This window comes from Sus scrofa, chromosome 7 (genome assembly GCF_054392235.1).
Source record: "Sus scrofa isolate SSC_HxYL_T2T_F1_AM1 chromosome 7, Sscrofa_HxYL_maternal_Yorkshire_Landrace_v2.0, whole genome shotgun sequence".
Classification (NCBI taxonomy): domain Eukaryota; kingdom Metazoa; phylum Chordata; class Mammalia; order Artiodactyla; family Suidae; genus Sus; species Sus scrofa.
In genome coordinates this window covers 41,639,052-41,666,122 of record NC_139389.1, presented here as the reverse complement: position 1 = coordinate 41,666,122, position 27,071 = coordinate 41,639,052, and the positions used below count along the sequence as shown (strand labels likewise).

General features: G+C 49.9%; 2 protein-coding genes and 1 long non-coding RNA gene across 13 annotated transcripts in view; 2 read left to right on the top strand and 1 right to left on the bottom strand.

Annotated features, from left to right (window-relative positions):
- Positions 1-1,980: 1,980 nt before the first annotated feature.
- On the top strand, positions 1,981-26,694 carry CCDC167 (coiled-coil domain containing 167). Of its 9 annotated transcripts, none has more exons than XR_014808898.1 (5): positions 1,981-2,058; positions 20,742-20,836; positions 21,033-21,085; positions 22,448-23,200; positions 23,656-26,694. XR_014808898.1 is itself a non-coding variant. In XM_084966103.1 (4 exons), exons 1-4 carry the CDS (start codon positions 2,017-2,019, stop codon positions 23,025-23,027), a joined length of 858 nt encoding a protein of 285 aa, XP_084822229.1. In that variant the 5' UTR covers positions 1,981-2,016; the 3' UTR covers positions 23,028-26,694. The 9 variants fall into 9 exon arrangements, 6 of the variants coding, with proteins under 6 accessions (XP_084822229.1, XP_084822230.1, XP_084822228.1 ...); XR_014808897.1 differs by having other exon boundaries at positions 20,672-20,836; XR_014808896.1 differs by having other exon boundaries at positions 22,360-23,218; positions 23,656-23,748.
- LOC146401528 (uncharacterized) lies at positions 8,387-10,504 on the top strand. Its single transcript, XR_014810102.1, has 3 exons — positions 8,387-8,526; positions 9,980-10,091; positions 10,383-10,504. It is a non-coding gene; the product is annotated as an uncharacterized LOC146401528 (long non-coding RNA).
- CMTR1 (cap methyltransferase 1) overlaps positions 24,008-27,071 on the bottom strand; it is a 63,330-nt gene continuing 60,266 nt past the window's right edge. For all 3 annotated transcript variants that reach the window (XR_014810080.1, XM_084968011.1, XM_001924210.6), the window contains 3 exons: positions 26,579-26,691; positions 25,946-26,054; positions 24,008-25,378 (listed from right to left, as the gene is read on the bottom strand). Coding sequence is in view for 2 of the 3 variants with exons in the window: in XM_084968011.1 (XP_084824137.1) it covers positions 25,246-25,378; positions 25,946-26,054; positions 26,579-26,691 (355 nt within the window). In the remaining variant the exon portion in view is untranslated. The remainder of the gene's footprint in view (positions 25,379-25,945; positions 26,055-26,578; positions 26,692-27,071) is intronic.

The following is a 27,071-nucleotide window of genomic DNA, read 5'->3' as shown; positions in this document are numbered from 1 at the left end:
CTGCAATCCAGGCTGGCCTCGCCACAAGTCCCTCTTTCGCTAAAACCCATGTAGGCTTGCATTCCAGCCCCATGTCAAGTATTTTGTCCCATTGTCAGAACCTTGTAGGAAAAGGTTTGGTCTGGAAAATCTGAGGCTCTTTGAGGAGAAGGATGCCAGCTCTGCCCATCATTTCCTGGGGAATAGGGAAGAGTGACAAGGGACTGACATGAAGTATACCCAGATCTCTGTGGCTTTTTCCTGGTGCCAAACAAACGCAGAAGGAGCCACTTTTAAAAGAACACAGTGTTTTTCCTTCTCTTCTCACCTCCCCTGGGCCTGTGCCTGTGATAATTGGGAAGCACAGAGTCTGGTTTTTCTGGGATTGGAACCAATGCTGTGAGGAGTGTTCTGACAATAAATGCTGTTGATTGACACTTGATGGACAATGTTCTTGAGTAAGTTTTTCCTGGGCTGGGTTTTTAGCTGAGAACTGCACTAAACAACTGCTCAGCAGCGTGCTTCCTGGTCAAACAGAATTTACTGCACTTTCCCTCTGTGGGCCTCAGTCAGGCAGCCAGGCAAGATTGTATCTCAGGTCCCCTCCAGCTCCATCATTCAATGACTCTATCAAGAAGAGAACACAGATCCAAAAACACTTTTTTTCCCCAAACACAGAGTTGGGGTTATTATTCACACACAGAAACACAGACTCCAACAGAGAGATAACCCGTCAGAAAATAAGCAGCTTCAATTCCAGTCTTATAGTCTTTGACCCAATAATTCCACTTGTGCGAATTTATCTTAAATAATTCAGCCAGGGCTATGTACACAAAAAATATCTGCTTTAGCATTATTTGGAGGTAATGTCTGATAAAATAATATCCAATGTAAGAATGGGATATATTCATGTGGTGGCATATGCAGCCATCACAAATGATGATTTCAAGGTGTGGGGAAATGTCTGTTTCAAATTGCAGTTCAGTATCCATTAATTATGAGATAAGCTTAATAAGTATCCTGTCACCAACCTATTTTTTAATTAAATAGACTAGATTAGAAAATATTTGAGAGTATTGCAGGTGGTAAAGTTGCTTATCAGGAAATTTTGGTGTAGCGTATATGAGTAACTGGGACATCACACAAATTTTTTTTTTTTAAATCGTCAGATCACAAAGCATTTCAAAGAGTCTACATCATTAGGATTACAACGGTATAAAATACTGTGACTGAGACCAAGCCTGGAAGGAAATACTCAGAAACAAAGCTAGACCTGTGTTAGGAGTGGCAGGATTTTTTTTTTTTTTTTTTTTTTTTTGGACGCCCCTGTGGCAAGTGGAAGTTCCTGGGCCAGGATCGAACCAGCACAACAGTGACCTGGGCCGCTGCAGTGATCCTTAACCTCCTGAGCCACAAGAGAACTCCAAGAGTGGTCGGATAAAGGATGCTGCTTTTCACTTAAAAGTTTTCTATGATGTTTGTAGGCTGTTCTTCCGACACAACAAGAAAAATGAGTACAAACAAGACACAACGGAGAAACAACAACAGAAAGTCATTAACATCCTCAAAGGCGAAGGGGCTCATGGAGGCACAGCGCTTCAGGATGGGCCTTGAAGGTTGAGAAGAACTTGACAGAATTAAAGGGTGGGAGTTGGCCTCGCACTGAGCGGGGTGGTTACAAAAAGGATGAAGGACACGAAGGAGATGGGGTGAAAGAAAATGACCCTTTCTGTGCGGTAAAGTGGCTTTCTTTTAGTAAGGAAAGGGGCAGCTCCACCCCTGGGCGGGCCATTGTTCCTCCCGCGCCAATGGGCTCATTCTCTTCCCACCGCCCCCTAGCTTGAAGCCTCAAATAGTGGTTCCCCTCACAAACATGGCCGGGCCCAACCGGCTACGCCCCTCAATAAGATGGCGACCGCCAGTAGTCCCGCGGCCAGCCATCTCGGTGACCAATGAGAGAGAAGCACGAGGGTTTGCGCATGCGTAGTGCTACTGGTGGGCGCGTCCAATAATGACTCGGAGATCCCAGCAAGTAACATGACCAAAAAGAAGCGGGAGAATCTGGGCGTAGCTCTAGAGGTGAGGGGAGAAATGGGGGGTGGGCCACACGGTTAACTGCCTTCTCTCCATGCAGGGGTAGTGGGTCCACCCGGTTGCAGGTTGGAGGAGTGGGTGAGGGGAGGAAGTGAGGGCGACGTGAATTTGCGAGAGGGCCGCGAGGGTGGTGAGAGGGCCAGATGGAGTGCCCGGAGGTGAGGAATACGAGGATCCGAAGGTTGGAGAGCCTGAGGGGCCACAGGGGTTGAGAACAGAAGGTGAGAGTACGAGACGCGGAGATCCGTGTCTCTTTCCCTCTGGAGGAAGGGGAGCCCCAAGGAGAGCGAGACGGAAATCAGGGGGCCCTGATGGGCGACTTTTAAATGAGGGGAACCCTAAAGGGGCTTGTACTTCGTGGTGAGGGTTTCCCAGAGGGGTAGAGACCTGTAAATGAGGGGACCCGGAAAGGTGGGGATGCCCATACTGTTTAATCTGTTACCGATGGCTTAACTGCCCCCTGAGATGGGAAGTTTTTCCTCTGGGGTACTGAAGCGTGTCGCTTAAAAATTATACTATGGGAACCTGTGGGAATTTGTAGAGAATTCTGGAATGGTGATGTTCCCAAAGAGCTTACAAATAATTGACTGCACATGGAAGGGGAAGAAAATTGATGTCTATTGAGCAACTGGCCTTTGTTACTCTATTTGCATTCTTGGTTAATCCTCACTACAAGCCTGTGAAATTTTTATAGATGGGGAAACTGAGGTTCCAAGTAGAGTCCAGGTTGAAGGGGTTGAAGCATGGAGAATCAAGCCCAGGTGATTTGCCTCCTGGTGCATCTTGTTTCTCTTGTGTTACAGTTCCTTTAAATCACCCTCCCAGGAGTTGCAAGAAAGATACTGGATAATTATCTTGAGCTTATTACTAGTTCATCAGTTCTCAGTCTTAAAAATGCATGAAGAAACGTCTTGTTAAAAATGGACAGTTGAATTCTCCTCTATCTTGAGTAATTTAGTAGGACTTGGGTGTGTGTTTTTAACAAAGAATCTACATTTTTTTCTTTCCTTTTTTTTTAAGAATCTACATTTTTAACAAGCTACACACATGCTTATGCAGGTTTTAGTACCACCCCTTGAGAAATACTGGCATACTTGGTGGGAAAAAAGCTTGATGGAAAAGTGAATCACCTTGTAAAAGAAAATTCAGATGCAAAAAAGAGATGACACTCTTAGCGGAAAGGGCATAGGCTTTATAGCCTGTATTAGGACACGATAAGCTGCTCTAACAGAGAAACCCCAAAATTCAGTCAGTGGCTTCAAGAACAAGAAAATTGTTTGTTTTCCTAACAGGCTAGAGCAGGGATTGGCAGGTGTTGTCTGTAAAGGATCAGAGAGTGACTGTCTTAGGCCTTGTCGGCCATATGGGCTCTGTTGCAACTACAGTTGATCCTCATTATTAGCAGATTCTGTATTTGTGAATTTGCTTGTTAAAATGGGTTTGTAACCTCTAGACCAATACTAGAAATACTTTCACAGTAATTAACTGAAAGTGGCAAGATTTGATTCATCCGACCGAGGCCCACATGGCCAGTTCAGGTAGAAGAAGGCTATGTCTTTTTCCACTCTTCTTTGTGCTGCAAATAAGTATCCTTTTTCTCGTCTCTAATGCCAAGTTTCCTGCCTTTTTGTGCTTTTTTGTTGGTGATTTTGTTGTTTAAAATGGCCCTCAAGTGTGGTACTGAAGTGCTGTTTAGTTTTCCAAGGTGCAAGAAGGCTATGACATGCCTTATGGAGAATGTGTTTTAGATAAGCTTTCTCAGGCATGAGTTATGCTGCTGTTGGATGTGAGCTCAGTGTCAGTTAATCAACTATATATTATATAAGGTCTCTTTAAACAGAAACACACACAAAACAAGGTTTTGTATTGATCAGCTGATTAAAATGTTGTGACCAGAGGCTCACAGGAACCTAACCTGGTTCAGTATTTGCTAATTCATTGTTGGCAACTTTACAGAACATAACTACCACTAATAATGAAAGTCAACTACACTCGGATAGGTGACCTTAGCACAGAAGCAGCCCTGGGAAATATATAAATTAATGAGTGTTTCAGGAGTTCCTGTTGTGGCTCAGTGGGTTAAGAACCTGACATAGTGTCCGTGAGGATGCCAGTTTGATCCCTGGCCTTGCTCAGTGGGCTAAGGATCTGGCATTGCTGCAAGGTATGGCGTAGGTCGAAGATTCACCTTGGATCTGCTGTGGCTGTGGTGTAGGCTGGCAGCTGCTGTTGATTCAACCCCTAGCCCAGGAACTTCCATATGCCACAGGTGCGACCATAAAAAGAAGAAAAATAAGTATAAAGCTTTATTTACATAAACGTATCATGAACTATGTTTGGCCCATATGCCATAGTTTGCCATTCCCTGGTCTCGAATACCCGGACAGTAGTGGCTCTGGCCATCCCCCAGGGCCATGTTGTCACCTCATTAATAAAACTAGATCGTACCCCCATTGAGGTGTCTACTGCCAGGGAAAAAGAGTGGAGGAAGCACACCCACTGTTTTAAGTATATTGGGCCCAGGAGTTCCTGTTCTGATGCAGCAGAAATGAACCTGACTAGGAACCATGAGGTTGCATGTTCGATCCCTGGTCTCAATCAGTGGGTCAAGGCTCTGGTGTTGCTGTGAGCTGTGGTGTAGGTCGCAGATGCGGCTTGGATCCTGCGTGGGTGTGACGTAGGCGGGCAGCTGTGGCTCTGATTAGAAGCCTAGCCTCAGAGCCTCCATATGCCAAGGGTGCGGCCCTAAAAATAAAACAACAACAACAAAAACAGAAGGAGAATATTGGGCCCAAGTGCTCACTTTGCATCAACAAAGATGTAGCTAGGATGCAAAGCCTCACTTACTGCAAGGGCCAGCTGGGAAATACATTCATCAGCCAGGAGGACATGTGCCCAACTATGGCTCCATTACTGTGGAAGAACCGGCAAGTGTGTTTTAGTGGACAGCCTGAGTCTCCCCAGCAAACTGCATTTACCTGACAGTGTAGTTTTGGGGATTAAATGAGGCAATATATGTAAAGTGCCTCGCACATGCAGCACAGGGTGGATAACAACAGTGCTTTCTTATCAGTAGCCTGTGTAGTTCTTTTGCATCCTTCCATCATAGCTAAGTCATCCCCCTTTTTTAGACTTTAGTTTCCTCATCTGTAACATGAAGAACTTGAATTTCACCAGGGGTTAGACTCACTGACTGTGGTCCAAATCTCAATCATAGATAATCGTGTGTTTTGTTTGGCTGACATGTTGTTTTTTTAACTCAATGAATTTTATTTATAGTTGTACAACCATCATCACAACCCAGTTTTACCTTTCCATCCCAAACCCCAGCCTATCCATCCCCCACCACCAACCTGTCTCCTTTGGTAACCATAAGTTTTTCAAAGTCTGTGAGTCAGTTTCCATTCCACAAAGAAGTTCATTGTATCCTTTTTTAAGATTCCGCATGTAAGTAATATCATATGACATTCGTGTCCCACTAACTTCACCCAACATGGTAATTTCTAGGTCCATCCATATTGCTGCAAATGCCATTATTTCATCCCTTTGAATGGCTGAGTAATATTCCATTGTGTTTATCTACTACATCTTCTTTATCCACTCCTCTGTCAATAGACATTTAGGTTGTTTCCACCTCTGGGCTATTGTATACTGTGCTGCAGTGAACATTGGGGTACAGGTCTTTTCAAGTCATGGGTTTCTCTGGATAGATGCCCAGGAGTGGAATTGCTGGATCAAATGGTAATTCTTTTTTTCAGTTTTCTGAGGAATCTCCATACTCTTTTCCATAGTGTTTGCACCAATTTACATTCCCACCAATGGTGTAGTAGGGTTCCCTTTCTCCCGCCCTCTCCAGCATTTATTGTTTGTAGACTTTTTGATGACGGCCATTCTGGCCGGTGTAAGGTGGTACCTCATAGTAGTTTTAATTTGCATTTCTCTAATAATTAGTGATGTTGGACATCTTTTCATGTGTTTCTCGGCCATCTGTATGTCTTCTTTGGAGAACTGTCTGTTTAGATCTTCTGCCCGTTTTTTGATGGGGTTGTTTGTTTTTCTAGTATTGAGCTGCAGGAGGTGTTTATATATTTTGGAAATTAATCCCCTGTCAGTCACTTCATTAGCAAATACTTTCTCCCATTCTGTGGGTTGTGTTTTTGTTTTGTTTAGGGTTTCCTCTGCTGTGCAGAAACTTTTAAGTTTATTTAGGTCCCATTTGTTTATTTTTTGTTTTTATTGTCATTACTCTGAGAGATGGATCTGAGAAGATATTGCTGTGGTTTGTGTCAGAGAGTGTTTGACCTATGTTTTCCTCTAAGAGTTTTATAGTATGTGGTCCTATATTAGGTCTTTAATCCATTTTGAGTTTATTTTTGTGTATGGTGTTAAGGATTGTTCTAATTTCATTCTTTTACATGTAGCTGACCAATTTTACCAGCACCTCTTATTGAAGGGACTATCTTTTCTCCATTATACAATGGAGATTGTTGCCTCCTTTGTCATAAATTAGTTGACCATAGGTGCATGGGTTTAATTCTGGGCTTTCTATCCTGTTCCACTGATCAGTGTTTGTTTTTGTGCCAGTTAGATACTGTTTTGATGACTATAGCTTTGTAGTATAGTCTGAAGTCAGGGAGCCTGATTCCTCCAGCTCCATTTTTCTTTCTCAGGATGGCTTTGGCTATTCTGGGTCTTTTGTGCTTCCAAACAAATTTTAAGATATTTTGTTCTAGTTCTGTGAAAAATGTCCTAGGTAATTTGGTAAGGATTGCATTGAATCTGTGGATGGCCTTGGGTAGTATAGCCTTTTTTTCTTTTTGCTTTTTAGGGCCCCACCTACAGCATATTGAAGTTCCTAGGCTCTGGGTTGAATCAGAGCTACAGCTGCCGGCCTACACCACAGCTCATATAACAGTGGATTGTTAACCTACTGAGTGAGGCTGGGGATCCAACCCCTTCCTCATGGTTTCTAGTTGGATTCGTTAACCACTGAGCCACAAAGGGAGCTAGTACGTAGTAGTCTCTTATCCTTTGTATTTCCGTGATGTCTGTTGTAACTTTTCTTTTTCCTTTCTAATTTTATTGATTTGAGTCCTCTCTTTTTTTTCTTGATAAATCTGGCTAAGGGTTTGTCAATTTTGTTGATCTTTTCAAAGAACCAGCTTTTAGTTTCATTGATCTTTTCTATGGTTTTCTTCATTTCTATTTCATTTGTTTCTGCTCTGGTCTTTATGATTTCTTTCTTTCTGCTAACTTTAGGTCTTGTCTGTTCTCTAGCTGCTTTAGATGTAAAGTTAGGGTTTTTTTTGTAGGGAGGGGTTGAGCTTTTTCTTGTTTCCTGAGGTAGGCTTGTATTGCTATACATATCCCTCTTAGAACTGCTTTTGCTGCATCCCATAGGTTTTGGAGTGTTGTGTCTTTGTTGTCATTTGCTTCTAGGTATTTTTTAATTCCTCTTTGATTTCTTCAGTGATCCACTGGTTGTTTAGTAGCATGTTGTTAAGTCTCCATGTGTTTGTGTTTTTTGTAGTTTTTTTCTTGTTGATATCCAGTCATATAGCATTGTGGTCGGAAAAGATGCTTGATATGATTTCAGCTTTCTTAAATTTACTGAGGCTTGATTTTTGGCCCAGAGGGTGATCAGTCCTAGAGAAATATACTGTGTGTACTTGAGAAGAATGTGAATTCTGCTGCTTTTGGATGGAATGTCCTATAAATATCTATCAGGTCCTTCTGGTCTAATGCTTCATTTAGGGCCTGTGTTTCCTTTTTGATTTTCTGTCTGGATGATCTGTCCATTGCTGTAAGTGGGATGTTATTGTGTTATTGTCAGTTTCTCCTTTTTAAGGTTGTTTGAAGTTGCCTTATATATTGAAGTGATCCTATGTTGGGTGCATATATATTTACAATTGTTATATCTTCTTCTTGGATTTATCCGTTGATCATTATGTAATGTCTTCTTTGTCTCTTATAATATTCTTTATTTTAAGGTCTATTTTGTCAGATATGAGTATTGCTACTCCAGTTTTCTTTTGATGCCCGTTTGCATGGACTATTTTCTTCCATCCTCTCACTTTCAATTTGTATATGTCCCTAGAAATGGAGTGGGTCTTGTTTTTGTATCCATTCAGCCAGTCTTTGTCTTTTGGTTGGGGCATTTAGTCCATTTAAATTTAAGGTAATTTTTTCTTTTTTTCTTTCTTTTTTTTTTTTTTTTTTACTTTTTAGGGCTACACCCACAGCATATGGAGGTTCTCAGGCTAGGGGTCTAATTGGAGCTATAGCTGCTGGCCTGTGCCACAGCCACAGCAATGCCAGATCCAAGCCACATCTGCAACTACACCACAGCTCACGGCAGTGCCGGATCCTTAACCCACTGAGCGAGGCCAGGGATCAAACCTGCAACCTCATGGTTCCTGGTCGGATTCACTTCCACTGATAGGCACTCCTAAGGTAATTACTGATATGTATGTTTCTTATGCCATTTTATTAACTGCTTTGGATTTTTTTTGTTGCTCTTTTTTCTTCCATTCTCTTGTGGTTTGATGACTGTCTTTAGTGTTGTATTTGAATTGCTTTTTTGTATTTGTGTATCTATTGTAGATTTTTGGTTTGCACTTACCCTGAAGTTTTGATATAGAAGTGTGTGTGTGTGTGTGTGTGTGTGTGTGTGTGTGTGTTTTAAGTTGTTGGTCTCGTAATTGCAAGTGTATCTCCAGGGTCCTGCATTTGTACCCTCCTCACGATTTTCTGGTTTTAGTAGCATATTTGTGCATGGATGATTCCCTACCTTTACTGTATGTATGTATATATATATATATATATATATATGCTTTACTAGTGAGCCTTGTCATTTTTGTTTCTAGTTGTGGCCTTTTCTGCCTAGAGAAGTTCCTTTAGTATTTGTTGTAAAGCTGGTTTAGTGTTGCTGAATTCTCTTACTATTGCTTATCTGTAAAGCTTTTGATTTCTCCTTCAAATCTGAATGAAAGCCTTGCTGGGTAGAGTAATCTTGGTTGGAGATTTTTTCCTTTCATCACTTTAAGTATACCGTGCCACTCCCTTCTGGCCTGCACAGTTTCTGCTGAAAAATCAGCTGATAACCTTATTGGGGTTTTCTTGTATGTTATTTGTTTCTTTTCCCTAGCTGTTTTAAATATTTTCTCTTTGTCTTTAATTTTGGTCAGTTTGATTAATATGTGTCTTGGGGTGTTCCTCCTTGGGTTTATTTTATATGGTACTCATTGTGCTTCCTGGATTTGAGTGAGTGGTTCCTTTCTCATGTTAGGGAAGTTTTTGGCTATTATCTCTTCAAATATTTTTTGTTCCTTTCTCTCTTCTCCTTCTGGCACCCCTATAATACGGATGTTTGTGTGTTTAAGGTTGTCCCAGAGTTCTCTTAGATTGTCATTTCTTTTCAGTCTTTTTTCTCTTTTCTGTTCCACATCAGTGATTTCCACTAGTCTTCCTCCACCTCACTTATTCATTCTTCTGCCTCCTGTATTCTGCTGTTGGTTGCTTCTAATGAATTTTTTATTTAAGTCATTGTATTTTGCATTTCTGCTTGCTTAAGCTTTAAATCTTGTGTTTCTTTGCTCAATGTTTGCTGTAATTTATCAATCTTTGCCTCCAGTTTATTTCCAATGTCTTGAATCATTTTCACTATCATCAGTCCAAAGTCTTTTTTCCTGGAGGCTGATAATCTCCAGATCACTTAGCTGTTTTTCTGGTTTTTTTTCTTGCTCTCTTATCTGAGTTTCAGTTCTCTGCCTTTTCATTTTTGTATAGGTTTTTGGTGTGGTCTCTGTCTCTCTCTTTTTTTTTTTCCTTTATTTTTTTCTATTTTATCTTTTTTATTTTTTAAATTTTTAATTTTTTTTTTTTCGGTGTGGTCTCCTTTTTGCAGACAATAGAGTTGTAGCCTCTCTTGCTTCTGACGGCTACCCACCTTGTGGCTGAAGTTGGTACGGGGGCTTGCTGTAGGCTTCCTGATGGGAGGGACTGGTGCCTGCCCTTTGGTAGGTAGAGCTGATTCTTATCCCTCTGGTGGGGGGGGCTTTTTCTCTGGGTGCAATTAGAAGTGGCTGTGTGCCTGGTGGGGGTCCTTAAGCAGCAAGTTTACTGATGGGTGGGGCTGTGATCCCACCTGGATTATTGTTTGGCTTGGGGTTTCTCAGTGCTGATGAGTGGGGCCAGGTTTTCCCAAAATGGCCACCTCTAGAGGAACACATGCTGATGATTATTCCAGAGAACTTTGCCTCCAATGCCCTTCCCCTAAAATGAGCCACGGTCACCCCCTGTTTTCCTAGGAGATCCTTCAAGAACTGCTATCAGGTCCAACCCAGATTCCTATGGAGTCTCTGCTTTGCCCTGGGACCCAGTGCACATGAAAGCCTGTGTGCGCCTTTCAAGAATGGGGTCTCAGTTTCTCCCAGTCCCATGGAGCTCCTGCACACAAGCCCCACTGGCCTTCAATGCCAGATGTTGCAGGGGCTCAGAACTCTCACTCCCGTAGGTGAGTCTCTGTGATACAGTTACCTTCCAGCCTGTGGGCTTCCCAACTGGGAGGTATGGGGTTGCTTATATCGTGTAATTGCTCCCACGCCTTGATGTGCCCTCCTCTTTGTCTTCTGCAGTAGGATATCTTTTTTGAAAGTTTGCAGTCCATTTGGTTGAAGGTTGTTCAACAGTTGGTTGTAATTTTGTTGTTTTTATGAGAGAAGGTGAGCTCCAGTCCTTCTACTTTTCCATCCTAATCCCATCCTTGACATGGGTTTTAGGCAGTGTTTTGAATTTGGTGGGGTGCATGCTTTCCTAGTGGCTTATACCAGTCACATTCGCCCACCCACTTATTCTTTCTTTATGGTCACACCTGCAGCATATGGAAGTTCCCAGGCTAGGGGTTGAATCTGAGCCACAGCAGCTGTGGCAACGCCAGATCCTTTAACCCACTGTGCCAGGCTGGGGATTGAACCTGTGCCTCCAAAGTAACCTGAGCTGCTGCAGTCAGATTCTTAACCCACTGTGCCACAGAAGGAACTCCTTGCCCACTTTTTTTAACCTACCAATATCAATATATTTACATTGGTCATCTTGGGGTCTAGGTTACCTTTAGCTTGGATATTCTAATATTTGAGCTCAGCAGCTGTGCACCCGAGAAAAACTTGGCATCTGGCTGTCCTCCTCACCTTGTTCCTCCTTTGCCCTCTGTGGGTCTGAGTACTGAATGTGTGCTGGTGCTCAGAAGCAGTAGATATTGTCCTGTTATTAAAAGTCGTGTGCTCAGAGCCAATGAAGTGGTGATTTAATCAAAAATGTTTGTTAATCTGATGAGTGCGATAAAACCCCCACAAGTGAGTGATCTCAGCCCCTGCAAACAGTCTTCTCTTGTTGTAGTGAAGCAATTACTGAGCAGGCGGAACTCCCCCTGAGGGCTGGCTCAGGCCAGCTGTCCTGGGCAGTCACCTCTTCAGACACCAAGGCACCTCCCAACCTCCCCTCCTTGTGGCTCCTCTCAAGGCCTTTTTATCAGACTTATTTGCCACCTTGTGAAATCTCAGACTTGGGAAAAACTGGCTATGAGTCTTCTTCTGAATAACAAGGGAGAATTATAATTCAGATGAGAAAATCACTGGCTCTGGTACTCTTTTTCAAGTTGTGTGGGTGGATGAAAAGGTTGTATTTCAGTCTAAACTCATAGGATTCTAGCTGAGGGAAAGGTTGCATTTCTGTCTAAACTGAAAGGATTTGGGCTGATGTGAGGCCTGTTTTTTAATACCTGATAGTAATGAGCTGTTACTTAGTCATTGTACTTTTTTCCACAGCTGGGCCATTCAATGAGGTGTCTTTAGATGTTCCAACAGCCACTTGGTTTTAAATCAACACATGCAATGTCTTAGCTAATGTCATAAAGGGGATAAGTCCATTGGATCTGGTCTTTAGTACAGAAATCTATCAGTTTGGAAAGCTTTTAGCTACAAGTTACAGAAAAATGACCTCAGTGACCTAAGTGAACAGGAGTATACTTTTTTTCCCCATCACAAGAAATTTGGAGGGAGGTGGCTACTGGCTTTGGTTCAAAACCTCAGCTATGTCAGGGCTGGTAATTCTGCATTCTCTTAGCTGTTTCCTCTTAGTCACAAGATAGCTACCACAGCTCCAGTCATCATATCCAACTTTAAGTCAGGGAAAAAAGAAAATAGAACTGTGATTCTCTTTGTCCCTTTTATCTGCAAAGCATAAGCTCTCCCAGGAGTCTCCCAGCTGACTTCTGGAACATCTGGAAGATGTTCAGAACTGGTTCCTGACCACCTCTAGCTGCAGTGAGTCTGGGAAGGCATCTATTGAGCTTTTCTAACCTCAGTGGAAGAGGCAGACAGAGGGAAGAGGGGTTGGGAATCAACGTTGGCTAACTAATAGTATCTGCTAGAGGGAATAAAAGTTAACGGGAGTCATTTAAAAATCACTGGAATTCTTATCGGAAAAAGAGGCCAGGATCAGTGAAAATGAAGGAGAGGTCGTAGGTAGGTTGAGAGGAGAAAATAGCCCAGGAATGATGAGCAGCAGCAGGAGAAGAGCCTGGATACTTATAATTATTTGCATAACATCAGCCACTGCTATGAGTTCCCTCAGAGAAGGGAGGGACAGAAGCACTGAGTGTGGATGAAGACAGCCTCCGATTATGGAACAGGCTGTGGACGAGGCTAATGGGAACCTACCAATTTTCTGAGACAAAAGATAGAGGCAGCCGAGTGGACCATCAGTAAGTATTTATAGAATTGGCTTGAGTGGCTAGAGGGGCATTTGAACCCTCACCTCTGACTTCTGGGCCCAGCAGAGGGGGTTGTTGGTCAGAGGTCGGGAGGCCAAAGTGGAGCAGGCAGCTGGACCCCATCTTGCTGGGAGCCGCCCGGCCAGGGGCTGGGAGAAAGGCTTGCAGCAGGCAGGCACTGTTCAAGGGTGGCTGACCATTAAATGAGCCTCACCTGCTGCCAGGCACAAGTGGCAGGTCACCACTGGGCAGGTGATTTCTCTCGGCAGCCTGCGTCTGGCCCCACTGCACTTGACGGGGGTCAGGAGACTAAAACCTCATTACCTAACACGGCTGGATGTCAGCATGTGTGGAGTGGCTGTTTGCCAGCATCTTAATTAATGAATTCATAAGACGCAGGGTGGATGCCAATTCTTGAAAAGTGCTTTGAGCCTTTCAGCAATGAAGAAGCTTTTGCTAATTTATCAAAAGCAATATATTGGGGGAAAGAAGAGAAAACAAACCCCAAACAACGTTCTGGCCCAGGGACAGCTGCTCAAGGCTTCAGACAAGGACTGGCGTGGCTCTGCTCGCAGGGCTGATCAGCAGGCCAGGTGCTCTCAGAAGGCCTCGGAGCTTGCGTGGGCTTCAGCAGGGCCCCTTGCCTTGCTGACCTGGGACAGGAGGTGATGCTCCAGAGAAATGACAAGCCCCTTAGCTCTCTGCTTTTCCTGAGATCGTTCATTGATTAAAAACGGAGGTTTTCTCTCTTCATCTGCCCATCCTGGGAAAGAAACTTCTGATGATTCAGGCCCCATGGTGAAGGTTTTTGTTCTCTGCCCCCACAGAGAAACATCCCGTAACCAGTGTCCGGGTAATCGGGCCTTTGGGCTTTGAGGCTAGTCACCTGGAAAATCAGAGCCTGTGACCCCTGTGACTTGGCTGTGTGGCCTCCAGGCCCCAGATGGGGAGCCCCTGCACTCTTGCCACAGACCATCTGGGCAGGTGGGCTGGCTTCTCTGCCCATTATAATAAACATCCCAGGGCCTCCCCGACGTGTGAAAACAAGTGGATTTGCAGCAGTCCAGTCCCCGGACTGCTGGGCTGGAGATGAAACAGCTGACACCACTCTCTGGGCTATGAGTTGTTGGCAAGTGAGAAGAAAGGCTTTGGGGAAAGAAGGGCTTATTGGGCTCAACTAGCCCACCTTTCTCCTTCTCACAACCAAGTCCGTGTTGTGTGTTGTGTGCGTTTAGAGCGCACTTTGGCAGCAGAGGTGATTTGGGGGAGGTGCCTGGGTGACTGCGACGCTGGGAGTTGGAGGGTAATTGCCTTGTGTGAGGACAGATGCTGGGCTCTCATCTCACTGTCTCCAAGTGGCTTTCAATCAGGATCTTCCCTCACAGCGAGTATCTGTTATGTGGACAGAAACCGAGTGACGCTCTTGTACAAGATTATTCAGAGTAGAGGATCCGGTAAAGCCAGATCAACAAGCTTCGATGGGCTTCAGCTGGGATGTGGGATGATTTTGTTCCACAGACCGCTTCTTTGTCATGAATGTTTTCACGAGGGATTTTGGAAGAAGAGCTTGAAGTGGTAGACGGAGCTTAAGCTCTGAAGCAGAAAAACTCAAATTCAGACCCCAATTCTGCCACTTCCCAGTAACACGACCCAGGGCAGGTTGCTTAAATTCTCCATGCAGGAGTTTGCTCCTCTGTGAAATGGGGACAGTCCCTTCCTTGCACAGCTGATGCAGACACTGAGGAGCGTGCGGGAAGCTGCCCACAAGCTGCCTGGTGCCCAGGGTTTAAGGAGCCACTGTTACGTTACATCCAGGGGCTAAGAGTGGCTCGCAGCACAGACTCCCACAGCCTGCTCCCCCGGGACCTGGCTGCGTGACCCTGGACAAGTTGCTTCATCTCCACAGGCTGAGTTTCCTCATCTGCAGAATGTGGATACTGATGCTCCTCCTCCTCACCCCCCAGGGTGGTTGTGCGCATGCTGCGAGCAAGTCCTTCTGTGAGCGAATCGTGTGGGGCATTTAGAGCGGTGCCTGGCACGTTTGCCTGCTGCAGAAGCCGTGGCTGCTACTGGTATTACTGTGGACTTGGGCTTCCAGAGGATGCTCGTGCTGTGCCAGCCAGACACGTGAAACTCCATGATTTGAGTTGGGCTCCAGTACCTCAACCCTGTGCTCTTTATTAGGTCTCAGTGCCCAGCAAGGACCCAGCCAGGCAGGCGCAGGATATGCCCCATGACTGCTCCTTGACTCCTGAGCTTAACTCACTCCCAGCCACTTCTTGTCACTCACAGCCCAGAAGGTCCCAAGAGCAAGGCCAGCAAGATGGGAAACTACTGCCTAAACCAGAAAGCACAGTGGCTTGCCTGGCAGTGCCCAGCCCCAGGGGGGCCTCTGCCTTTCCCAGAAGAGAGTCTGGCCCTGGACAGTGGCTCCTTAGGGAGGAGGCAGGGAGCCCCCTCCCAGGCTGTCAGGATGCTCTTGGGAGCACCATTCAGCCCCCTTCGGGAGGAGACTCTTTAGGAGGAGAGCCACAGCCTGTGGCCCATGCTCATCAGCAGCATAAAAGCTGCTGGTGAGGCCGGGCAGCAACCAGCCCTGGAGCTGGTCCCCACAGGCCTGGCCTCACGAGGGCGAGGACCTTCCCTGACCCCAAAGAGGCCTCACTGGGGCTTCCATTCCAGGAGGCTCCATACTCCTGAAAAGATGCCTCCAGGGATTACGGGTGAATTTTACAGTTTCTCTTAACACAGTGGTTTTATGGCACATGGGACCCAGGGAGACCTCCCTGAGGCTCTGAGAATAGGGTGTTATTCCCCAAGTCAAGCAGCAGGGGCCATTTTACCAGCGGGTTGGGGCCAGGGGAGCTCACAGCGCTCAGAGTTGCACCTGCGGAAGGGGCCCTGCCCCATGACTGGAGGGGAAGGCGCCCTCTCTTCCCTTGGCACCCACTAGCAGGAGCGACCCACCTCTCTTCCCTTGGCCCCACTTGACTGGGGTCGGGGCCCCTGCCGACCTTGGCTGTCCGTCGGGCTGCAGATCTTTCAGTTCTTCGTCGGAAACCCCACCTCTGTGGAGAATGCTTGGCCTTAGGCTTCTCACTGAGCCTGCTCCGAAGCCACCAGCAGGCTCCGATCCCCCAGTCCGCGCTTGGACAAGAAGGGCAGTGGCTCCTGGCCTGAGGGTGGAGGAGTCCCTGTGGGCCTTTCCTGTCAGAGTATAGATTCTTGCATCCCGTCCCCAAGGCCTCCCCCAGGGCCTCTACTCCTCCTGCCAGAGGGGCGTGCCTTCCACTCTGCCCCGTTTACCGCTTCTCCCTCCCTCTCTTCTCTCTTCTTCCCGCCTGGCTCAGACCAGCAGCCCCCGGGGCAGGTTTTAGCCACTGCAGGTATCAGGGTCAAGGACATCCTGCGCTCCTGCTTCCCGGTCCCCTGAACTGCTTGCACACGGGGTTACATGACCCCTGCCAGGTCCTCGGCTGTGTGTGACCTGCCACAGGCACGGTTTGCTTGCTGGTAGGGAGCTCACACCACTGCCTCTGATTCCTCAGGTCCCTTTGCAGCCGTGCTTCACCCCCTGACTGTCGTCTCAATGACACAGACACACTGTTCTCTTTCCTTGTACAAAAATGGACACTTGGTCTTCTGAGTGTAACGGTAACGTGTGGATGCGTCCTGTGTGCGTGTTACTGTACATCGAGGGCCTCCGCTCTCTGCTCCCATGCTGCCTGAATGAGTGCCTGTCTCAGTCCCCACCTTGGCTGTCACTTTACCTGTGACACACACAGCCAGCAGTGCTGCCCCCCACAGCTCTAAGAAAGTCCAAGAACTGAACCAGTTGAGCCAGGCTTCCTGCCACCTCACCTACTGTCCAGCCTTTTAGGTGGGAGTCCTGGGCGCCTCCATGGCCTCTCAAGTGTAACCTTTTCTTCCCACCAAGGTGGTTGGATCTCTTTGAAGGCGCCTCTTTCTGCCTTAGTCCTGGGGCTTTGCATTCCTGCTCCCAGCTTAGCTGGGCGCCAGGCCCTAAGGAGCCTCCATATCCATGAACCTGGGTTTCACCTGCTGTTCCATGTCTCCTGAGGTGCCCACTGGGGCCCAGACCACACCTGAGATGCTGCTCCAGGCCTCTTGTCCTCAGCTTCCACCAGGCCCAGCTTCTTCAGCTTGGCCCTGGCCTCAGAACCCCCCTATCCCCCAGCCTCATCCCTGGGCAGAACACCAAGGTTCCCTGCAGGCTGGCCTGTGGTGGCATTTCTGTTGTCGTGGTCTGCCCTGCAGGCCCCACCCTGCTGACCCCTCTCAGCTCCCTTCCTGTTGTTGCCAGCCAGTGACCAAGGCAGGGTTCTCTTCATCGCGCATCACTTCTGTCTCCTCTTACCCTCGTCACAAGTTAGCTCCATTTTCTTCTTATTCCCTAAAGATCTAGTGCAAAACACTCTGATAATAATGTCAGCAAACACGCTTTAACCCTCATGTGTGTGAGGCACCCTTCTCAGCACTCTGCAGTGTTGCTTCTTATCCTTAGAGCGGCTCTTTGCACATGAAACCTGCTTCGCACGTGAATAAACTGAAGCACAGAGTCAAGGAGGTGCCTGACGACAGCCCACACTCCTGCTTACGGTGCTCTTCAGGAACTGCTATTTCAGGCTTTGGGGCACTGGGGCTTCCAACTGCTTGTCCAGCTCTGGCCCTTGTGTGTCCAGAATCTTCTTGGCATGTGTCTCCTTATTCTGGTCCTAACCTGTGTCTTCTCTTCTGGTTTTGGTTATCTTGCTCAGTCTGGTGGCAGAGACGAAACTAACCAAGGACTGTAGATTTGTTCGGGGGCATCTGCAAAGTGCATCATTCATGTGCATGTCTTTGAGAGTTGATGGAAAAGCCATCTAGGGGCTTCTTTAAGGCCCCCTCTCCTGGTCCTCTCCCTCATTTTCTGGGTCTGTCTTTGCTCTGTAGCCACGCTGCCTGACCCCAGTCACGGCTGAAAGATGCATCCTTATCCTCCCTCCCTGATTATCTGCAACCGGTACGTCACCAGCATTTCTTCACCCATCACTATAGCTGCTCGAGAATTAGCTTCTGCTTCAGCAAGTGCTGCAGGGTGTGTGACTGCCGTGGGATCCCCCGAGGATCAGTGTGAGGCCTGCTAAAGAGCCTCCAGACGTCCAGACTCCCCTTGCTCAGCCCACATCAAGCAGCTGGGTTATAAAGAAGAGAACTTGCTATTTAGAAGGGAATCAGAGCTTCAGTAGGACATAAATATTCATAGAGGGAGGTTAGAGCTTCAGTCCCTAAAACCTTGATTTGTGTTAGCCTGTTTAAGCTCATTAGAAAGTGGTAAGTGAAAGTGGGGTATTCTTGGAACTGCAGATAAATTGGACTTGATCAGATAAAGGCCTCTGGCTGCCAGCTCCACGGGCACAGCCCAGAGCATGATGACAGACTGGCATGGCCAGTTGTGGTTTGCCAACCTCAATTGGAAATTTGCTTAGCATGAGCTGCTGACCTTGCTCTGGGCCCATTATCCCTTGTCTAAGCCCCTGGTGGCCTTCTAGAGGTGTTTAGGGATGGCAGTCCCCAAACTTCCTCCCCAGAATGACAGGCAAGCCAGGGCCTGGCCACAGGGAGAAATCTACCCCGGGACGAAAACATGCAGTGGGTAATCCATCTGTGCTTGTGTCACTGCATCTCCTAGCTTCCCCCCTCCTCTGTGGGCATGAGGGGAGAGTTTCAGTTTCCCAGTGCTACGTAAGGCCCAGCTCCACTCTTTCCTCCATGGCTACAAACACAAAGGCTGCAGTGGGCCAGGCTGCAGGCCACAAAGAGGAGACAGGCGGCCACCATGCCTTCCTTCTAGGACAGGAACTACGAAGTCAAGCATCCTTTGAGGCCAGGCAGTCACATACACGGGTGGGATGGGCCAGTCTGGGCTAGGCTTGACCCTGGGCTGCAAGTTCACATCATCTACCCTAGGGGCACCCAGAATTTGGCACGGTGACATCATGTGTGCTCAGCTTCATGAGAGGAGGGTTGATTGGTGCACCAGGGGAAGGGGCAGTGCCTCTTCAGCCAAGGGTAGAAGAGAAGGCCCAGTGGAGGGAACAGAGCGTCGAGAATCACACTTTGTGTGGGATCTAGTGCGGAATGTGGTGCCGATTGTGGTTTTTACACCAGGAAATGGAAACAGCAAGTATTGGGGTCCTGAGGGAGGGGCTGAGTTGTGTGGGCTGGGGGTGCTGCTGTAAAGGGTGGGCTGCATGGCAGCCCGAAGCCCTGCCCCTCCTGGTTCCAGCTCCACTAACCATCCCATCAGACTGTGCTGTTGCCTGAGTCTGGCTCCCCGGTGCTCATTTCCCTCTGACTCAGGTTCCAGGACAGCCTTTGGCCTCCCCAGGTACAGCCCCGTCTCCTGGCTGGGGCTGTTTCCCAGGACAGCCCTCCCTCTGGTGCCCATTAGCAGAGAAATGACACAATTAACCAGGCAATTAACTCGAGGCTCTGCAGTTGCTCCCTCCCACAGGGCCTTGCTTCCAGAGCTGGAGTAGGCAGCAGGCTGGGCTGTAGGGAAGCAGGTAGATGGTGTGGCATTTGGGCTGGGTGTTGGGACGAGGGAAAGTGGCTGACCCAGCAGGACCGGCGTGGGTACTGGCCAGGGAGTGGGGCAGAAGGCCCAGGGTTTTCAAGTGCAACTCTTGACACCGGCCCCAGAACACCTGCCAGGAATTCTGGGATAAGGAACTTGTAGTCATTGATTACCGTCTGGACAGGGGCCACTCCAGAAAGGACTGGAACAGAGAACTGGCTGAAACTGATAAGGAGAAAGGTGTTCCACTCTGAGTCTTCAGAAAAGTCACTCCATTTAGGGGGCCCATTCTCCCGTTTGTGAAATCGAGGTCCTATTTGCTATCCCTCTCGGGGATGTGGTGAGAATGAGGGAAGTCAGATGGAAAACGGAGCATTAGCTGGACCCAAGGTACTATTCAGGGACCTCTGAACTCCCAGCCACTGAAAACTAGGCTCCGACCAGCAGGGCGGAGGTGCAGGAAGAGCAGCCACAGCCCAGGGAGGTGGCCGATTAGACGGGTGACCTTTCAGAGCCAAATGCATGTTAGCAGGACCGTGGATGACCCGGTCCAGTATTCCTTAAAACATTTTCCCATAACTCAGATTATTTCCCCAAGAACACATCTTTGAAACTATAATCAAAACAAATGGGAGAACTTATACCTTTGGCATCCAGCCTTTCAGCTTAACTAGTGTGTCCCACAAGTTACTGCTGCCTGGATGATGGTTAATGTTTTTGCACAAGAACCACGTCAGAAAGAGAAGAGTTTTTGAGCTGTGTTTTCAGTAACTTTTACTGAATCTCATGGGAAAATGTGCATTATTATAACTTAGATGACACTAAGATAAAGTATACCAGTGCGAAAATATGCCTCTGCTTTTTGGTCCTTAGCCGTCCAAACGCATGTGGAGTGCTCTGGAAAGGCAAAACCTTCCCACATTATCTCCTTTCATTCTAGGATCCGCCTGTGTGGCAGATGCCTGCCATTTGAGGCTCTGGTTGCTGCTGCTGTGGGACAGAATGGTTAAGCTGACAGGCTGGATGCCAGAGGCGCTGGGGAGACAGCTGAGGGGCTGCTTCTGTCTGTCCCCAGCCCGTGCTTGGCCCAGGGGGTCAGGGCAGCTGTGAGACCCTGAACAACACCCACAACTGTTTCCAGCAGGACTCAGGCTGCACCACATGGACGTGTAGGACAGCAAACCTAGGTCCTGGGGCAGGGACAGTGTCCAAAAAGACTCCTAGAGGCTCCTTCCTCCCCACCCCAGGATCCCAGCCATCTTGAAAATGGAAAAGCTCTGTCACCCATCTCTTCCTGCTGGGTGTGCTGTCTTTCAGATCGATGGGCTGGAGGAGAAGCTGTCACAGTGTCGGAGAGAGCTGGAGGCCGTGAACTCCAGGCTCTATGGGGCAGAGCTGAGCCCAGAAGCCAGGTAGTGCTCCCCCCTCTCCCCCAGCCCTTCATCTCTGCCCTGGGCCCTGGCCCTCAACTTCCATCCCTCCCACCCCCCTGCCACTGGAGACCTGGGCCCTGGTTCTCCTATCCACTTGCCCTGGTGTGCCAGCTACTCCTGAGGCGGGAAGAAGGAAGAGGGCTTTGAGCCCATTTTGACCCCCTTTCCCTCACAGGAGGTCCCTGGAGAAGGAGAAAAGCAGCCTGATGAGCAAAGCCTCCAACTATGGTAAGAAGGGTCCCTCCTGTTACTAGCACCCACCCCCCAGCCCCAGGGTCAGGAGGGGGCAGAGCCCACAGAGTGAGGGCGTCAAGGGCATTCTTCAGGAAGGAGGGTGCAGGACCCACTGAGGGCCCAGCAGCCTGGAAGAGCAGGTTTGTCTCTTGGTTCCGAGAGAGACGGCGAGGCCTGCGGGATGAAGGGGTGTGGCTGTGCCAGGTCCAGGAGAGAGCTTCGCATCCACCCTGACCTGGGGCGGGGGGTGCTGTCCTCCCTATTCCTCCTCCCAAGAAAACCTTGTGGTGGTGTGGTGCCAGTAGGGGTCCAGCAGGGGAGGATGAACCTCCGGCTTGGGTGCCTGAGGGGTTATTGTGGGGTGGAGCAATGCTGCCACCTTCTGGGTGATGGGGGCAGAACGGGGTAGAGCCCAGACAGGACTGGGAGCTAGAGGAAGGCTGCACCCGCTCCCCTCACCCCGCAGCCAGGGAGGAAAAGGGTCTGCAAAGGCTCAGACTTGTCTGTTCCATTTACCCTGAGAGAATCAGCCCTAGAATAGCCCCATGGCAGGTGGCCTCCCCAAGGAACCAGCGTGAATCAGCACAGTTAAGCACAGTGCACGTCGTGTTCCCTTCCTCGGGTCCCGTCTGGCCACCCCGGAGCTGCTCTGCAGGTGTGTCTCTCTGCGCCCTCACCCACAGGGAGGGGACATCGCTTTCCTCTCAGAGCAGCAATTTTCACACACAACTGCAGCATTACCACTGAGTTTAGGCCTCACAGAGGACACGCAGCAGTGTCATCTGAACGGGTACACTGGCTGCAGAGTAAGAGGCTGCCTTCCTCTACAGGCAGCCTGACCACCCCATGGGCACAAACTGCCGCCTCCTAGCATCCCTAGTACCTGCTCAGCTGGGTGGCCACCAGGGAGCAGGGCTGTGAGCCCTGGTGGTGTGGCCCCACCCTGTACCTACTCCACTGTTGGCCTGAGGCAGTCCCAGCAGGTCTCAGAGTTTCTAGTTGGCCAGATGAGATACCCTAAAAGGAGAAGCACCTTGGAGCCACCCAGCATTAAGCCAGAGGACTCAGCTGGTGAGACCTCTCCCCATCTACCTTGGCTTTCAGGTGTGGCCTTTTTTGGTGACCCCCTCACACATTCTTTTACTGAATTTGCAGAAAAGTTTGGGCCTGGATCTGTAGCCAAAAGGCTGTGAGGATCTGGGCTAATTGGAGAGGGAGGCCAGTCATTCTCATGGACTCTACGGCTGCAATACCTCTGCGCTCAGCAGGGTGTGCAGTCCTGTGGGTCAGGCAGAGACAGATGGGCGGAGCAGCGGACGCTCGAAACCTCCACCCCACCACCGTGTTCCCTCACAGAGAAGGAGCTGAAGTTGCTTCGCCAGGAGAACCGGAAGAACATGCTGCTCTCCGTGGTCATCTTCATCCTCCTGACCTTCCTCTACGCCTACTGGACCACGTGAGCCTGAGATTTCCGCAGGCAGCGCGGGCTTCCCCTCAGCTCCATGGTCCTGGCCGAGCAGGCCCTTCAAGCTTCAAGAGGACCAAGGTCCTAGGGCCGTTTCTCCCTGACCCAGACACTAGAGCAGGGCGTCCTCTTGTCTCCGGTCCTGCTGTGGGGCTGGGGTCTCCAGAAGGACCCTGTACTGCCTTAGCCCAAGGGAAAGGCAATAAAGAACATTCCATCTGCTCCCGTGTGCTGAGTAAATGTCACGGTCTGATGGCAGCTGGGGGGCAGAAGGGTCACTTCAGGAATCGCGGAAGAAGTGTCCAAGAGAAAGTGCTTAGAACTCAGAGGGGAGAACGGGGGGAGAACGTAAGCCCACAGCGTACACGGGGAATAAGGGTACTTCCAAAGCCAAAACTGGAGCCTGGGGCACTGCTGTGGCTGAGAGGCAGCCCTCACACCACCCCCACCACGCGCTGTCTTACCCCCTAGTCAGGGCCACTGTCTGTGATCATGACAGAAAAAAATCAGTCTTTTCAGCGAAGAGCAACTTGGGGACCTGAAGTGATCATGTGGTGGTCCCACGGGAGTATGGAGTCAACCCATCTTCAAGAGGCAGCAGGTCTGGTGAGGCGTGGCACAGCCAGAGGACAGCAAGAGCCACGGTAATGACCAGGCTCCTGGTGAGTGGCCAGCAGTGGCTGACACAGACAACACCTGCAGGCCTTGAACCCGGGGCTCAGGAGGGTTGGGATTGGGAGGCTGGAGCAAGGCCAAGCAGGGCAACCAAAAGGCCAAAGGGGTTTGGGAACAGAGATCACACCAATTGAGTCAGTCAAAGCCAGGAAAGGGGTGGCCCTGGGAGCTAAGGAAGGACCCTGGGGGCCAGGGTAAAGGAGCCAAGCAACACGGGGGCTAAGGCTCTGGGGGAACCTGCACCGGAGGAGTGACTGGTGGAGAAGCACTAGCCTAGAGCAGCAGGGGAGAGGCGCCACCAGCACCTGCCGAACCTCTGGTGCAGGTGCAGAATGGAGGGGAGTCTGGCCCAGGTCGGCAAAATCATCTCTCCCTCCCTCCCCATCTAGTGGCACTAATTGGTCTGACGCCTCTGTTATTTTAGTCACAGAGCCCGATCCTGGGTTGTCACGGTGCGACACCAAGTGAGCTGTGTGATTTATGTGAGGGGGAAGGTGCCTCCCTGCCCTGCTGGCCGGTAGGTTCATTCACTCTCCAATCCCTGCTTCTAACATGATTTCCCGACTCTTCTTTGGGGCCCCTCTCCGGCAGCAAGTAGCAGCAGCCCTTGGAGCCTTGTCCAGGCTCTGTTTAAAGAAACCCTCTTTTCTCCCCTCTTCTTTGAGTCATGCTTCCTCCCCTTCACCTCCAGCCCAAGCTGTTTCATCCAAGCAAGTCCCAGACCACAAAGCGCTGAGGACAAACAGCAGCAGCCCCAGTACAGAGCCACACAGGCATTAAAAATATGTTTATCTTTAATGATCCAAGATTCTGCAAGACACACTGATATACCCAGAACTGGGTGGAAATACAGCATCTCAATGGTGCTGCTACCAACCTGGGGGGAGGGGCTGGATGCTGGCTGGAGACCCCTGAGGTGGAGTCAGTTCCAACCTCACTGGAGCCTTGATGCCCTATCTCCATGGAAACCAGTCTAGCACTGGGATGAGGCCGGGGGAGCCCATAAGAGCATCTCTGAGAGATATTTCCCATTAAAAACCACCACAGGTTCCCTCCCCTACCCAAAGCTACTGCCCAGCTTCCCCTCTTCCCCCTCCGCCCACCAAGATAGAGGAAATGGAGTGACCACAAAAAGACAAAAGCAACTGTGCCTTCTGTTATAAGGGAAGAAAAAGGAGGGGGAGGGTAGCAAGGTAGCTGGGGCAAATGGGGTGCCATGATTGGCAGGGGTGCGGCCAAGCCCCGGAGGTACCCTCTGTTACGGCAGGGCCTCTGCTGCCAGGCATAGAAAAAAGCAGGTCTTCAAGGTTGCTTCCTCCGCCTCTAAGCTGTTCACGTTAGAGGGAGTGGGACCCAGGAAGCAGTCACACTCCCCACTAGACAGTGCTATCTGCATCCTGACGTGGGGTCCACACGCCTCCCTTCCCGGCCTGCAGGACTGGCAGAGCTCTGGGCTGAGAACTCCAAGGAAGACCAGGACAGGGAGGGAAGCGGGGGGAGACAAAATCTTTTCCAACTTGGCATCAAAACAGCAAGTTCAAAGAAACAAAACCTTGATGTGTACAGCAGCGGCTCCTGACCAGCTCACAATGGTGGGCCTCCTCCCACTCAGGGTTGGCCCAGTAAAAAGTTGAGCAAAGCAGGGGCATGGCCGCCCTTGGGGCAGTGCACAAACTCAGAAAAGTGAGTCTACAGAATACAGGAGAGAAGGACAGAGCCGAAGCCCCACTGCACTGACGTGACCTCCACTGGCCCCACGGGCCACGGGCCACAGGCCCCAGCCTCAAACCTGCTGTCGGAGCTACATCCTTCAGGCTGATCCTGGCAGGTCTCCGGAGAGAGGAGTCCAAAAGTGTCCCAGAAGGAACATGTGAGTGTCCTCTGAGGGCCCCAACTGAGCTCTCGGAGAGAGAGAGGCGCTGCCTCCCATCCCTTTCTGAGAAGGGGAGGGAAGCAGCACTGTGGGCCCAGGCGCAGGCAATGACAGGGCATCCGCGGGGCGGGGCCCAGGCCCTCAGGCGCTGTGTGTCTGGATGAAGGAGAGGACATCCTCCTTGGACAGCTTGTCTGGGTCCTGGGGCTTCTGGGAGTCGTGCACACGGATGCCATCCCCCCACTCCCAGAAGAGCCGGCCAAAGTAGCAGATGCTGGGGAGGGGAAGAGGGCAGGGGGAGAAGGTCAGAGGGCTGCACCCGGTAGAGCAGGACCAAGAGATCACCACCCACCTGGGCAGCCGGGACTGGGGAGGGGTGTTCTTGTCTCAGCAACGACTCCAGTTGAGGGTCTTGCCTCCAGCAGCCAAGATGCACCCAGTAGGCCCCACCCCTCCCTGCCTCCCAGAACCAGCTTTTCCCAACAGCTACTTCTGCTAAATGCATCCCACTGGATCCCCCAATGACTGATGTTCCGGTTTGTCTCTGCAGCTCTAACAGAGCAGTATTAGTGAGGTGACACACTAGTTACAGGCACGTTAGGGCTGCCGGCTGCTATTGAAATCTATGACCAGCGAGCTGGTAAGTGGACCCTGGGTCTGAGGGCACGGCTGGGGGCCCTCAGCGTGTTCCCACACCCAGGACCCCCAGCCACAGCCTGCAGAGGCCAGCATCCCCACCTTCTTGGGGAGCAGTGGGTCTCAGGGCCCAGGTGTGCCCCAAGAATCCTGGCAGGAATGCCTGGGGCTGCTGAGGGGGCGGGCCTGGAAGAGGGATGCTTACTGAAATGGAGCAATGGCCTCTGCAGGGAGGTCAAAAGTAGAGTCCTTGGTTTTCTTGTTGTAGAAGAACTTCCTCTTGAAGCTTTTGCTGAATGCCATAGTCCATGGCTCTGACAGGAGGGAAGGGAGAAGCAGCCCAGAAAGGACACAGAATACCCACAGGGGACAGGTCAGTACCTTCTTCCACTCCTGGTGTTCACCCCCCACCCCGCCAAGAGCAGCAAAGAGAAGCCTGTGAGGACACAGCCTTCGACACCAGCCCAGAGGGGCTCCAGGAAGATGAGTAAGACAGTGACTTTCACAACCCCACCCCAGTCCTGCTACCCTGCCACCAGGGCAACATCCCTGGGACTGTGGCAGAGAAAGCGGGGCTGTGGGCCAGAGGGCATCCCACAGGGGATGCAGATGGCCAGGCCTGACTTTCTGCATCTGCTGCTGCCTATGGGGGGCGCCATGCGGGCACGAGCAAGTCTCCAGCCCCACCCCCAGAGCAAAGAGGCGCAGGGAACACCGTCCCCCTCAGCATGCACCTCCAAGGCCAGCCGGGCTGCCCCCTCAGGCTCGGTGGGCAGAGTCTGGGCCCATCACCCTGTCTGAGGGAGGGGGAGGGAGGGAACAGTCGCTCATCACCCACCATTCACTGTCCTGACGATGTAGAGGCCCGTGGGCACAAAGTGCCGGTCGTCCCGCCCCGTGTAGCTGAGCTTCGGGGTGCCGCCGGAGCCCTTGATGATCTTCATTTCTAACCTGGATTCCCCGAGCAGGCGGGCAAACAGGGAGTGGGAGTGGGAGAGAGGGAGCCTAAGGTCAGTCAAAACCACCCAACTGCAGTACTTCATCTCAGCTCAGCAGAAGATCCTGAGGCAGAGACTTGGCTTTGCTCCAGGCCACACAGCAAGTGAGTGGGTGTGATGTGGGGTTGAGAACTCAGGCTCTGAACTCGCACTAAGCAACGGAGGCAGGGGAGTGACACATGGCCCTGCTATGTTGCTGCTCTTTGGGGGGATGTCAGGGTGACACCCGTAAGGGTAAGATCTGAGACCATAAGTGCCACTGTGTCTTCAGCCCACCACCCAAGGCATCAGTGTGGCCACTAAAGAGTTAACTCGTGAGCAGCCAGCAGACCC